The sequence below is a fragment of the Oncorhynchus nerka genome, linkage group LG2 (assembly GCF_034236695.1).
Source record: "Oncorhynchus nerka isolate Pitt River linkage group LG2, Oner_Uvic_2.0, whole genome shotgun sequence".
NCBI lineage: Eukaryota > Metazoa > Chordata > Actinopteri > Salmoniformes > Salmonidae > Oncorhynchus > Oncorhynchus nerka.
In genome coordinates this window covers 46,737,124-46,750,745 of record NC_088397.1, presented here as the reverse complement: position 1 = coordinate 46,750,745, position 13,622 = coordinate 46,737,124, and the positions used below count along the sequence as shown (strand labels likewise).

At 44.1% G+C, this 13,622-nt stretch overlaps 1 protein-coding gene across 1 annotated transcript in view; it reads right to left on the bottom strand.

Moving 5' to 3' along the window:
- The window catches only part of LOC115136153 (guanine nucleotide-binding protein G(i) subunit alpha-2), a 167,117-nt gene that overhangs the window by 22,077 nt on the left and 131,418 nt on the right, over window positions 1–13,622 (bottom strand). The window contains exon 4 of the mRNA XM_029671664.2: window positions 5,123–5,283. Coding sequence (XP_029527524.1) covers window positions 5,123–5,283 — 161 coding nt within the window. The remainder of the gene's footprint in view (window positions 1–5,122; window positions 5,284–13,622) is intronic.

Below are 13,622 nucleotides of genomic sequence, written 5' to 3'. Positions count from 1 at the left end.
ATTGCTGCAGGGTATATACAGATGGATCTCGACAAGGTGATCATTCAGGGTGCAGCTGCAACATTTTCTGGAGTTTTCTAATTTCTACCGCCGATTCATCCAGGGTTACAGCATCCTGGCTTCCCCCCTCTCAGCACTCACCTCTCACAAGGTTCCGTTCACGTGGTCTCCAGCAGCTGACCAGGCGTTCTTGGACATCAAACGTCGATTCACTACAGCCCCCATCTTAATCCATCCGGACATGCCCTGTCAGTTTGTGGTGGAGGTCGTAGCCTCAGATGTCGGAGTGGGGCCGTCCTGTCCCAGCGTTCTGCCCAGGACCAAACACTGCACACCTGCGCTTTCCTCTCCCATCGCCTCAAATCTAGGCAGGTTCGTTGGGCCCTGTTATTCTCTTGTTTCAATTTCACTCTCTCCTACTGCTCGGGGTCCAAGAACATGAAGCCTGATGCACTCTCACGGTTGTATTTCCCCGCAGCTACTCCATCTGACCCGAGAACATCCTCCCTAGCTCCTGTCTACCGGCAGTCGTCTGGGGTATAGAGTCTACCGGCAGTCGTCTGGGGTATAGAGAGCCTGGTCTGTAAGGTGCAGCATTCCCAGTTGGAATCCGAGGGGGCTAACCGGATGTTTGTCCCGGACTCTGCCCATTCCCCGGTCCTGGAATGGACACATTCCTCAAGATTGACCTGCCATCCAGGCTCCCGTAGGCCCCTGGCTTTTGTCTGCTTCAACCACTCCCTTGTTCCTCACCGCCCTTGGTCCCATATATCCCTGGACTTTGTTACTGGGCTTCCCGGCAACACTACTATCCTGACGGTGGTGGATAGGTTTTCTAAAGCCGCCCATTTTATTCCCCTTCCCAAGATACCCTCAGTCAAGGAGACGGCTCAGCAAATGGTGCAGCACGTCTTCCGGATCCATGGACTTGCGGTTGACATTGTCTCTGATTGTGGTCCCCAGTACTTGTCCTGGTTCTAGAAGGCGTTCTGCACCCTCATTGGGTCGTCACCCAGCCTGTCCTCTGGTCTCCACCCCCAATCTAATGGCCAGTCGGAACGAGCCAATCAGGACCTGGAGATGGCCCTTTGTTGCCTCGTCTCCGTCAACCCCACCACCTGGAGCCAGCAACTCATGTGGGTGGAATACGCCCATAACACCCTTCCCTGCTTGTCCACTGGTCTCTCACCCTTCGAGTGTTCCTTGGGATATCTGTCCCCACTCTTCCCTGAGCAAAAAGTCAGCATACCATCTACCCAGATGTTCATCCGCCGCTGTCACTATACCTGGAAGAGAGCCCGGGCTGCTATTTTTGAAGACCACGTGCAGGTATCGTGACAAGCGGATCGCCACCAGACCACTGCTTCCCGCTATCGGCATGGGCAGAGTGTATAGCTGTCCACTCGGGACCTGCTCCTCTAGGTGGAGTCCTGTAAACTTTACCCCTGTTTCATCATCACTGGAGATTCCCTTTCCCCATCTCTAAAATCCTTAGCCCCTTTGCTGTTCGTCTTCTGTTGCCCCGCACCCTCCGTATCCATCCTAAGTTTCATGTGTCCAAGATAAAAACCTGTGTCTCCCTGTACTTTGTCTTTTGTACTATCGCCTCCTATGTCTGCATCTGGGTCATATCCTGAGTCGTGAATACTGTTCCCTGAAGGAGGGAAACGAGGAACAAGACAGCTATGGGGAGTTTGCTCATCAGCGCCCTCTACTGAAGAACATTAGAATCACGCACGTCAAGAGCAATGACTGGTGGGAAGTCAATGACCTGAGAACGAGGGCCCCCCCCCCCTCTAGATAGCAGATCCGCTCCCGTGGTGAGGCGCCCGGTAGGGGGAAAGTGTGCACCGCTCCACAGAGGTATTGAGTGATTCAAGGATAAGAGAGGGCAAGACCTCACCCCTCCCTGTATGTTGATGTATACCACCACTGTCCTGCTCTTGGTCCTCAACTATCACATGCTGGCCTGCCAACAATGGGAGAACGTGCCTGAGCGCTATGTACACCGTCAAAAGCTCCAGGTTAATGATGTGCAACGCACTCTGCAACACTGCCCACAAAATCTTCCCTTGGGGACATGTCATGATCACCTTGCGGGATACAACTCAACCCATGGGGGTCCGCAGCATCAACAGCCACAGGTCCCTCCACCGAGCTAAAGCCCATAGGCATGACAGGGACACCTGGAGTGACCGGTTTAGGTGGCGCAATGCGTCCATGTGTGAGTCTTTCACTCACTGCTGGAAGGGTCGCATGAGCAACAGCCCGGGGGGAAACACAGCCATCATAGAAGCCATCATCTTATATAGGCGCAGACACTGGCGAAAATGGACCAAGCAAAGTCAGAAACTGGCCTCCCTCTGCAGGGACAAGAATGCACGATTCTCGACTGAGTCTAAACGGAATGTGCTGAGATGGAGTCAAATAGCTCTTCTCTTGATTCACTATGAAACCCAGAGACTGAACATGGGAAACCAGCATGGTGTTACACCACCTGCTCCCTCGACTCCGCTACCACCAGCCAATCATGCAGGTAGTCCAATATCCTAAGCTCCAGACACCACAGAGGTGCCAAACCCGCCTCCACAACTTTGGTGAAAGTGTGAGGCAAGAGTGAAAGCCTGAAAGGGAGGCCCATGGACTTGTAGACCACAGCCTTGAAATGGAACCTCAGGAACTTCCTGTGAATGGAATATATGGCCACAAGAAAGTATGTGTTTAACAATGTTTTAATATAAGAGCTGACGTTTGCCCTGTCCACTCTGGGTTTGTGGCCTTTATTTAACCTTTTTTTAACTAGTCGAGTCAGTTACGAACAAATTCTTATTTAAAATGACGGCCTACCAAAAGAAAAAAGGGGGACAGTGGCTGGGATTAAAAATATATTTTTTAAATAAAAATATAGGACAACACACACAACACGATAAGAGAGACACCACAGCACTACATATAGAGAGACCTAAAACAACAACACAGCATGGCAGCAACATATGAAAACCTAGCATGGTAGCAACACAACATGACAACAACAAGGTAGCAACATAACATGGCAGCATCACAACAAGGTAGCAGAAAGATTTAGGGAGTCCCATTGCAATAGGTCTTGGTCAGGTGGTTTAAGCATGTCCCAGTTTAGGTCACCTAGCAGGACAAATTCTTAGCGTAAGGGGCCAGGAGAGAGCATAGGGCATTTAGGGTACAGGCCGGTAGTGATGATGGCTGATAGCACCCAGCAACAGTCAACAAAGAGTTATTTGAAAGTTTAATGTGTAAAACCAGCAAATTGAATTGTTTGGGGACAGACTTGGTGGAGACAACTGAAGGTGTTCCTTGGTAACGATTACCACTCCACCGCCTTTGGAAGATCTGTCTTGCCGAAAAAGGTTATAACCAGAAAGGTTAACATCAGTGTTCAAAACACTCTTTCTTAACCATGTCTCAGTAATGACCAACACATCTGGATTGGAGCTGTGAATCTACACTTTCAATAGATCAATTTGAGGTAATAAGCAGAAAACCCAGGTTTTTATGTGAGTGAAGTGAAGCAGATATCAGAGCACAAGTCAGAATTGGGGCTAGCAGTGCCACTTGGGGGTAGTTGTCACAGCAAACATCTGGGAAGGGGGGCAAGGGGGGGACCCCAGCCAGTGCCACCTCCCCTTTCAATGCGCTATGTGTGCGGGGGTTGCACACATTAAGAATAAACCCAGGAAAAAAACTTTATCATGGAGGTGATCATGCCCACCAGTAATAGGTACCGGTGACACCGCACCTTGTAACCCAGCTAGAAAAGGGACGGACAGCTCTGAAAAACAGACTCCATCTGTGATAACAGACAGGGCCATTCGTAATTAAATCTAACTCCCAGGAACAAAACGCGTTGAGCAGGAGACAGACATCTCATCTTGGAGTTCATATGAACCACAGAGACTGTGTGTGGGATAAAAGCACGATTGCCAATCGCCTACCGAGTCCATGACCTATACCACTAAGTACCTCATAGGGACCAGTGAGCTAGAGGGAGGACCCAGCAATGAATCCCAGTAATAAGTCACCTACAGAAAGGGGTACCCACTTGTGGTTACCGAGCACCTACTGAGCACGTTGTGCTTCCGTGGTACTGTATAGGCCACCATAGCCTGGCACTTTTATAGGCACAGACAGAGGCACTTTTGTCACAGTACTGTATGCCAGCCGACATCCACATGCAGCTTATCAGTCTTGCTACCTGGCATTATCCCCGCAGGATAGCACTAGCCACAGTACAGTCAATTTATAATAACTAATTGACTGAATGCTTCATATGCTAAATGAGAGAGCTACACAAACACATGGAAGCACCAGTGGCAGTACGCTAGCTAACTCGCCTTGATGAGTTAGCTATACAGCGCTGTTTAACTAGCCTGATCCCGTCCACATAAGAGACGATCATCGACCAAGTCTGGGAAGAGAGGTAAACGGGGCTTGACTGAGGCAGGACACAGGCGGCAGGGCACAGGCGGCAGGGAGTGCCCACCGACCTGGCCCGACCTCTCCCTTCAAGTCGCCTCCCTTAGCCAGCGACAGAGCGCACATCAACCAGGTTAAGCCAGGGAGACTTTTGCATGCCTCAGCCCGACAAGACACTTAATCCTACCAAATTCAAACTCACGAAACCAGTTATCGAGCTTTAACACACAACATCCAGAAGGATGAGCAGGCACTCCTTAAGTGGGATAGATAAGTTGGAGCAAAGCCGGATAGATTTTGTGTTAATTTTTTTGTTAAATGTGTGAAATTGTTCCGCTAAGCTCAAGGTGAAGAACATTGAAGGAATGAGTGCTTTGGCCTTGTCAAACGTGATTCTAATGTTCTTCAGTAGAGAACGCTAGCGTGCAAACTCCCCATAGCTGTGTTGTAATGAGTTGACCGACTGAAAGGGAACCACAGAGAGTTTTATATCCTCATGAAGGGATGTAGTCTAAAGTTATAGAGCGTCTTTTACTGTATCACTAACCATAGCCCAAATAAGATGGCCCTCCCATACCGCTCTTTGCTGCAGCAAACAAACAAACAAACTAACTAACACAACAAAAACCACACAAACAGCCAAACACACACACACACTATGCCTACTCACTATGCGGCTGAGTCATTGAGCTGGTATTCTCTGGAGCGTGTGAAGCAGCTCTGCACCCCGCTGTCGGACCACAGGCGGCGGATCACTTTGGACAGGTCATCGGGCAGGATGCCCTGCTCCTCAGCAGCAGCCGACAGGGCAAAGAGCTGGCGGGCGTCATCCTGCAGGGGTGGGAGCGGACAGGAGAGGGCCATTATGGCCAGGGCTAGGAGGTTGCAGGTCAGACATACTACAGAATAGTCCTTGCCAGAGACATCGCAGAGAGTGAGGGCTTATGTTTAAATCTCAGGAGGGAGAACCCACATTATCAACAAGCAAACACATCTGCTGTGATGAGGTAAGATCTTATCATAAATAGTTAAAGGGTCTCTCTAGCAATGATTGAGTGACTCAGATAAAGCTAATAAATATTGATTTGTTTTGACAGGTGGCCAATGGCCCAAGGTCAATTGTGCCACAGTTTAAATACGTAGCTTTATATATTGTTATGTCATCACTGGGGACCTGTCATAACCAGAGGCCAGGCAATCTACACTGTGTGGATAGCTAATATGGGAGATATATTAGTGTCTGTGGACAAGGTGTCTGGCTGATAAATAATGCACTGTTGTAATAAAGTGTGACAGTGGCAGCTAGTGGCAGGCAGGAGATAGATATACAGTGGGGCAAAAAAGTATTTAGTCAGCCACCAATTGTGCAAGTTCTCCCACTTAAAAATATGAGAGAGGCCTGTAATTTTCATCATAGGTACACTTCAACTATGACAGACAAAATGAGAAAAAAAATCCAGAAAATCATATTGTAGGATTTTTAATGAATTCATTTGCAAATTATGGTGGAAAATAAGTATTTGTGTGAATAATGAATAATCAATCAATTTGGTGAAGTGGAACAAAATTGCCATAGATATACAGTTCAATTTAAGACTGGGAGTGAAGCAATGTTATTACAGTAAACTAAAACTAAAATGAAAACTGAATCGTTTTTTCATGACTAGTGAACTGAAATAAAATAATGAACAGACTTGTTTGAAAAACAAAAACTATACTGAAACTCAGCATTATTGCATTAGTTGCATTATTTTCCAGAGAGGCTATAATTGAACACATTTCCGCAAGAAATGTCGAAACGTGTTCAACATCCACTGAAGTAGCTAGGAAGTTTACTAGCTTAGCTACAGTAGTTGCCTTGGTAACCAAACACAAAGAATTGCTTGCTTAACTAACCAAACCATCAGTCCTGGCTTGCTATTATGAAAACGAAAATTGAACAATGCCAATCATGTTTTCAATTAAACTTTGGCTTTCAAAAGCAGCTCAAACATAGAACATGTAAGAATGAACTTCATAGTCATTGAATTATACTGTGCATTATAGGGAATCAAAAAACTGGTTGTTTGGATCCTGGAAGCTGATTGGACAAGCAGCGTTCCAAGCCGTGCTGTATTGGCCGTCACAGGCATAGCATGCCTGCAAACTGTTCCACCTGAAAATTATCACTGCTCCCCTATAACAATATCATGTTCATGTTGCTGTCCGATTCATCTCTTGTATTTATCTAAACTCGCACATTATTTCCCTTTACTTCCTGTCTAGCATTTAGTTTGGTACAAGCAGGGGTTAATATAAGCCCCACTGTCTGCCTGATCTCTGTACCATTGACGCCTTTCTGTGTTTACAAACATTGTCGCAGGAGGGCGATGCGTGCAAATTGGTGGCAGAACAAAGTTGGGTTCAAATATAGAACACCAGCAAAAAAAAGCCTCTATTTACATGTTTCTTATGAGTGCATTTCACACTACTTTTGGATTACAATTGAATGTTTGTGTTATCATCACAAATCAACTGCATTCTTTAAACACTTCAAACCAGTAAAATGGCTCTTTGGCTAGCTTTTGCTACAGCCTATGTCAATGAGCGTTAGCATTATAGCTAACAACTGCTGCATCTAAAAATAGTTATTTTGCAAAGGTCACATCCAAATATAATCTTAGCGAATGTTCAGGCACGAATCAAAACGTCATTGCAAGCATATGAGAACCCCCAAAAGTTATTTTGTAATGGAGCGTAAATCTAGGCTATGTTGAATGGGCACAGATGGCGATGGCTTTCTTACGGCTGCAAAAGAGTTGCACGCATCTGTGCATTACATCAGTGTGTCGTGTACTGGAAAAGGGTCTACACATAGAGAGTGAACAGTGCCCAGACGAGACAACTTTTTCACACATCACCGTCATTGTCATGGACATATCCAAGTAAATGCCTAATGAAAAAAAGCTCACCAAACAACAATGCCCCTATAGCATACTGCCATTCCAGGTTCAATGTTTGAGGTGACTGAATTAACTGAAGTTTTATTTAGCTAGCTAGCAAATGTGAAGAATGTTACCGAGCCTGCATAGCAACCATTTTGTTGGGAACGGTTGACCACTCCTTTTGCATAGCAACTATGCAAAAATGATTAACGATTGGGTCTGTAGCAACATGACTAAAATAACTAACAACCAGATTTTTGTCCGGACTATATCTTTTGGTGGAAGAATGAAATTGTATTAATTTACTTATCAAAATAACACTTTAATTAAAATATGTACAGTAAATCATTGTTATTTTAATATGTTGTTAACAGTTTTATAAAAGCAATAAGGCATGCGAGGCAGTGCTGGGGCTCCCGAGTGTCGCAGTGGTCTAAGGCACTGCATCTCAGTGCTAGAGGCGTCACTACAGACCCAGGATCAATTCCAGGCTGTATCACAACCGGCTATGATTAGGAGTCCCATAGGGTGGTGCACAATTGTCCCAGCATCGTTCGGGTTAAGGTTTGGCCAGGGTAGGCCGTCATTGTAAATAAGAATTTGTTCTTAACCGACTTGCCTAGTTAAATAAAGGTTAAATAAAATTTTAATGAATAAAAGTATCATGAATACAGTCACAGGTAAATTGCGTGAGGCTGAACAACGGCATTTACTTCAGACTGTATTCATGATGCAGCACTGCCTCTTGTGTCTTATTGGGGGCAAAATCAAATTGAAAAAGCTTTTTTTCTAATGGGGTTTTCAAGCTTCTGAATCTAGCACGTCACATTGAGAGGTAAAAGTAGACTCAGCGAGATAACGTTGCCACGAGCAGCACCACAGATATTGGGGGCGTTTGAGTGGTAAGGCTAAAGCAGCTGACAGTAGACTAGAGTCGAGGAGTGAAGTCAGGAGAGGTGCATCTGTGATACCCGAAAGTGGCAAGAAGTGACATCCCCAAAAACACCAAAACTATACAACACATTCATGGCTACTACCCTCCCATGCATAGGCTACTTTATGTCCCTAACGCTAAAACTAAAACTAAATCATATAAAAACGTATTAGAAATGTCTTAATAAAACTTAAACTGGAAACAAACTGAAACTAAACAAAATTTCAAATAAAATCTTAAAACGAATAGAAATAAAAATGAATATAAAACACAAGACTACAGTTTAATAGCCTTGGAGTGCAGTTCACAGAGGATTTTTTGCCTGTGTTTTGGGCATCTTTCTCTGATATGAAATGGCTAAGCAAATGAAATGAAATAACACAGCATATGGAGGCAAGATCTCCTCTCTTCTGCATCCTCCCTGGGCACTGGGCTTAGGATGACTCACTCAGCCAATTCCGGGCACAAGTATGTGTGTGTGTGTGTGTGTGTGCGCGTACAAGTGTGTGTGTGTCTATGCACTGTTCTCTGTGTGTTCTTGTGCATCACTGACTATGCGTAAATGTTGTCTGTTGTCTGAATGTACTGTATGAGAGCATGTTTGTGGCAGCCAGTGCACTAATTGCCTGCATAGGAGACAGTAAGTATCACTAGGTCCAGCGACACACTGTATGAAGGATGGTCTGAAGACACAGAGGAGCGTACCCATCCATCCTCCCTTAAAAACCAAGGCAGCCTCTCTACTCATCCCTGTTAGACCCTCCCCTCAGGCCATGTGAAGATGAGAGTACAGTTATAAAGCACATCCACGCATCCTACAGCTACAGACCCAAGCCCTCTAATATATACGGTCATACACTGGAGCTTGCTCTCTTTGAGGAACACACTGACAGTTTGTTCACAGGCTGAGCCCTCTGCATGGTACCACTAGACTGGATTTTCTTTTACTGCAGACTCATTGGTTGTGACAGGTGAGACCAGCGAAGCTGTGTGTGAGTGTGTGTGTGTGTATGGGGTCTGTAAATAAGAAGAAAGACTTGAAGATGGGTTGGGAATTAAGCCTTCCTTATCAGCCTGAGGTAGTCATCGTTTGATGTTGGTGAACAGCAAACTCCAAGTTTCCAGATATATCGATGAAGTAAAAAAAGATCAAACTGAAGCAAACTACTTCTATCCTGCACTGTCTGGGCTGCATGATGCATTTGCAAGTAGCAGCAGCAGGGTCGTTCCACGAAATGAGGACCTTTTGCATCCCTTTGATATTTTAAGTAGACATGGTGCACAAATATTTAATTTGAAAAGCCTGTTATAGTAAATTAATTGCCCTTTAATATAGACCACACGAAAAAAGATATATACACTACATGGTCTAAAAAGTATGTGGACACCTGCTTGCCGAAACTCTCATTTCAAAATCATGGGCATTAATATGGAGTTGGTCCCCATTTGCTGCTATAACAGCCTCCACTCTTCTGGGAAGGCTTTTCACTAGATGTTGGAACATTGCTGCGGGGACTTGCTTCCATTCATCCACAAAATCATTAGGGAGGTTGGGCACTGATGTTGGACAATCAGGCCTGGCTCGAAGTCGGCATTCCAATTCATCCATAACGTGTTTGATGGGGTTGAGGTAAAAGCTCTGTGCAGGCCAGTCAAGATCTTACACACCGACAAAACATTTCTGTATGGACCTCACTTTGTGCAAGGGGGTATTGTTATGCTGAAACAGAAAAAGGCCTTCCCCAAACTGTTGCCACTTTAGTTGGAAGCACAAAATCATCTAGAATGTCATTGTATGCTGTAGTATCAAGATTTCCCTTCACTTGAACTAAGGGGCCCGAACCCAAACCATAAAAAACAGCCCCAGACCATTATTCCTCCTCCACCAAACTTTACAGTTGGCACTATGGATTGCATAAGGTAGCGTTCTCCTGGCATCTGCCAAACCCAGATTAGTCCGTCGGACTGCCAGATGGTGACGAGTGACTCATCACTCCAGAGTCCAATGGCAGTGAGCTTTACGCCAGCTGATGCTTAGCATTGCGCATGGTGATCTTGGGCTTGTGTGTGGCTGCTCGGCCATGGAAACCCATTTCATGAAGCTCCAGATGAACAGTCATTGTGCTGACGTTGCTTCCAGAAGCAGTTTGGAACTTGGTAATGAGTGTTACTCCTAGACGTTTCCACAATAGCAGCACTTACAGTTGCCCGGCGCAGCTCTAGCAGGGCATTTGACAAACTGACTTGTTGGAAAGATGGAATCCTATGACAGTGGCTTGTTGAGAGTCACTGAGCTCTTCAGTACAGACCATTCTACCGCCAATGTTTGTCTATGGAGATTGCATTGTTGTGTGCTCAATTGTATATACTTGTCAGCAACGGGTGTGGCTGAAATAGCCAAATCCACTAACATGAATTGGTAGCCACATACTTTTGGCCATGTAGTAATGTATAAATAAAGACAAAATTCAGTATTTCAGCGTCCCTCTGTGCATCCTCTGTGACTTCTGGGAGGATTTTAACCCACTTATTCCCAACATTTTCACCATCATTGTAAAGCCCTAGTTATTTTGTTGCTTTGACAAAGTCATTTCTAAAGATTATTATTTATTTCATGTGATTTAGTGATTCATTTTATTAAAGTAAAAAGAACAACATGTCCCCAATTTTAAGGTCAACCCTGTTACGTGAACTGAACTCTAGTTTTAATATGGTGAATCTATTCCTTTTTATAATATTTTTTTCAAAAGAAAGATGAACATCTATTAGTCAAATCCTAATGTAAAAGCAGGTGAACTGGTTCTACTCTTATTGCCAATTTATATTTATTTAACCTCTTGAGATGGGAAAAAGGTTTAAAAATATATATTTTTTTACACGATTCAATATGCAACTAATTGGTGGAACCACCCAGCAGCAGTGTTGTTTTTGAGGTGCACAGTGCTGACACACTGCTAAGGAAATCTGCTTGTGAAATTTGTCCTGCCAGCAGTTTTAAATAAACCCATTCCAATAAACAGCCTAGTCCGAGTGCCACCTTTTCCTTTTTCAGCACACTTCATGTTTCTTCATTATCAAGCCTGCATGGCCCTCATGGAGGCAGGAAAACCCACTCACAGTCTCAAACTCCTCTCTCTCAATCACTCTCTAAACTTCCTCACGCTCTCTCTCTATCTCCCTGAGCACTGTGTGTGTGTGCACGATGCACAGGACATCCATTAATAGTTGTCCATTGTCGAGGCAATTCTAACTAATAAAAATGCTATATCAACCAAAGCGATGTTCGTAGAACGTTGAAATTTAGAATATTTGGTTGATTAGAGCAGCAGCGGTGATTTGAAATCCATTCTATTTCTTTCCTATGGCGATTCAGTTCAATATACTTACAGTACCAGTCAAAAGTTTGGGCACACCTACTCATTCAATTTTCACGTTGTAGAATACTAGTGAAGACATCAAAGCTAGGAAATAACACATATGGAATCATGTAGCAAGCAAATGTGTTAAACAAATCTAAATGTATTTTAGATTCTTCAAAGTAGCCACCCTTTGCCTTGATGACAGCTTTGCACACTCTTGGCATTCTCTCAACCAGCTTCACCTGTAATTCATTTCCAACAAGGAGTTCCCACATATGCTGAGCACTTGTTGGCTGCTTTTCCTTCACTCTGCGGTCCAACTCATCCTAAACCATCTCAATTAGGTTGAGGTCGGGTGATTGTGGAGGCCAGGTTATCTGATCCAGCACTCCATCACTCTCCTTCTTGGTCAAATAGCCCTTACACAGCCTGGAGGTGGGTTGGGTCATTGTCCTGTTGAAAAACAAATGATAGTCCCACTAAGTGCAAACCAGATGAGATGCCCATCGCTGCAGAATGCTGTGGTAGCCATGTTTGTTCAATGTGCCTTGAATTCTAAATAAATCACAGACAGCATCACCAGAAAAGCACCCCCACACCATCACACCTCCTCCTCCATGCTTCACAGTGGGAACCACACATGCTGAGATCATCCATTCACCTACTCTGTGTCTCACAAAGACACGGCGGTTGGAACCAAAAATCTCACATTTGGACTCATCAGACCAAAGGACACATTTCCACCAGTCTAAAATCCATTGCTCATGTTTCTTGGCCCAAGCAAGTCTCTTCTTATTATTGGTGTCTTTTAGTAGTGGTTTCTTTGCAGCAATTTGACCATGAAGGCCTGATTCACGGAGTCTCCTCTGAACAGTTGATGTTGAGATGTGTCTGTTACTTATTTGGGCTGCAATCTGAGGCGCAGTTAACTCTAATGAAGTTATCCTCTGCAGCAGAGGTAACTCTGGGTCTGACTTTCCTTTGGTGGACCTCATGAGAGACAGTTTCATCATAGCTCTTGATAATTTTTACGACTGCACTTGAAGGTCTTGAAAGCTTCCGGATTGACTGACATTCATGTCTTAAAGTAATAATGGACTGTCGTTTCTCTTTGCTTAGCTGTCATAGGCTGGCTACTTTCAAGAATCTCAAATATAAAATAAATGTTTATTTGTTTAGCACTTTCTTAGTGATTCCATGTGTGTTATTTCATAGTTTTGTATTATTATTCAACAATGTAGTAAAAATGGAGAAAAACCCTTGAATGAGTAGGTGTGTTCAAACTTTTGACTGGTACTGTACCTTTGAATATGTTGATATCACAATTGAAAAGAGCAACTTTACCTAAGCAAAGTCAAGGGCCGAAAAACCGTGCCAATATATCCTCCAAACACCGGCTTTGACGGCATTATCACTTTTATACAACTGGTTAGCAACGTTTTCAAATAATGATTGACATATTTGCATAATATATTTGCATAACATATGTGTAATTTATTCATACTATTTCATCCTTCCACATGATATAGTCCCGACACAAACAGTCGCTAACTTTTTTTGTTCTGTATCTATGGACGTTCGTTCTAAATGTTCAATTGCCATACTGGCTGGCAACCTTCTTATTCATTGCTTGCTACTGTAGCTAGCCAACTACGGCTAACCTTTCAGGCACGTCAAAGAGTGCAGCCTGAATAACAGTAAAGAAGCTGCGTTTGCGTTTGTTTAAGATGTTTTCTTGTGACATTTTTTTCGATACATCCATAACATTGAGCTAATAATGCACGGCATAGATGCCTGGCATAGAAAATGTGCTCTCTTGTCAGGACAATGTTGCTGCTGAGGAACTAGCCAAGAACACAGCTAAAATAATCAATTCAAACTGAAGCTGTAAAGACTGCAAACTAGCTGCATTTAGATTAATTTTCTTTTCTTTATTTTTTCTTCTTCAAATTA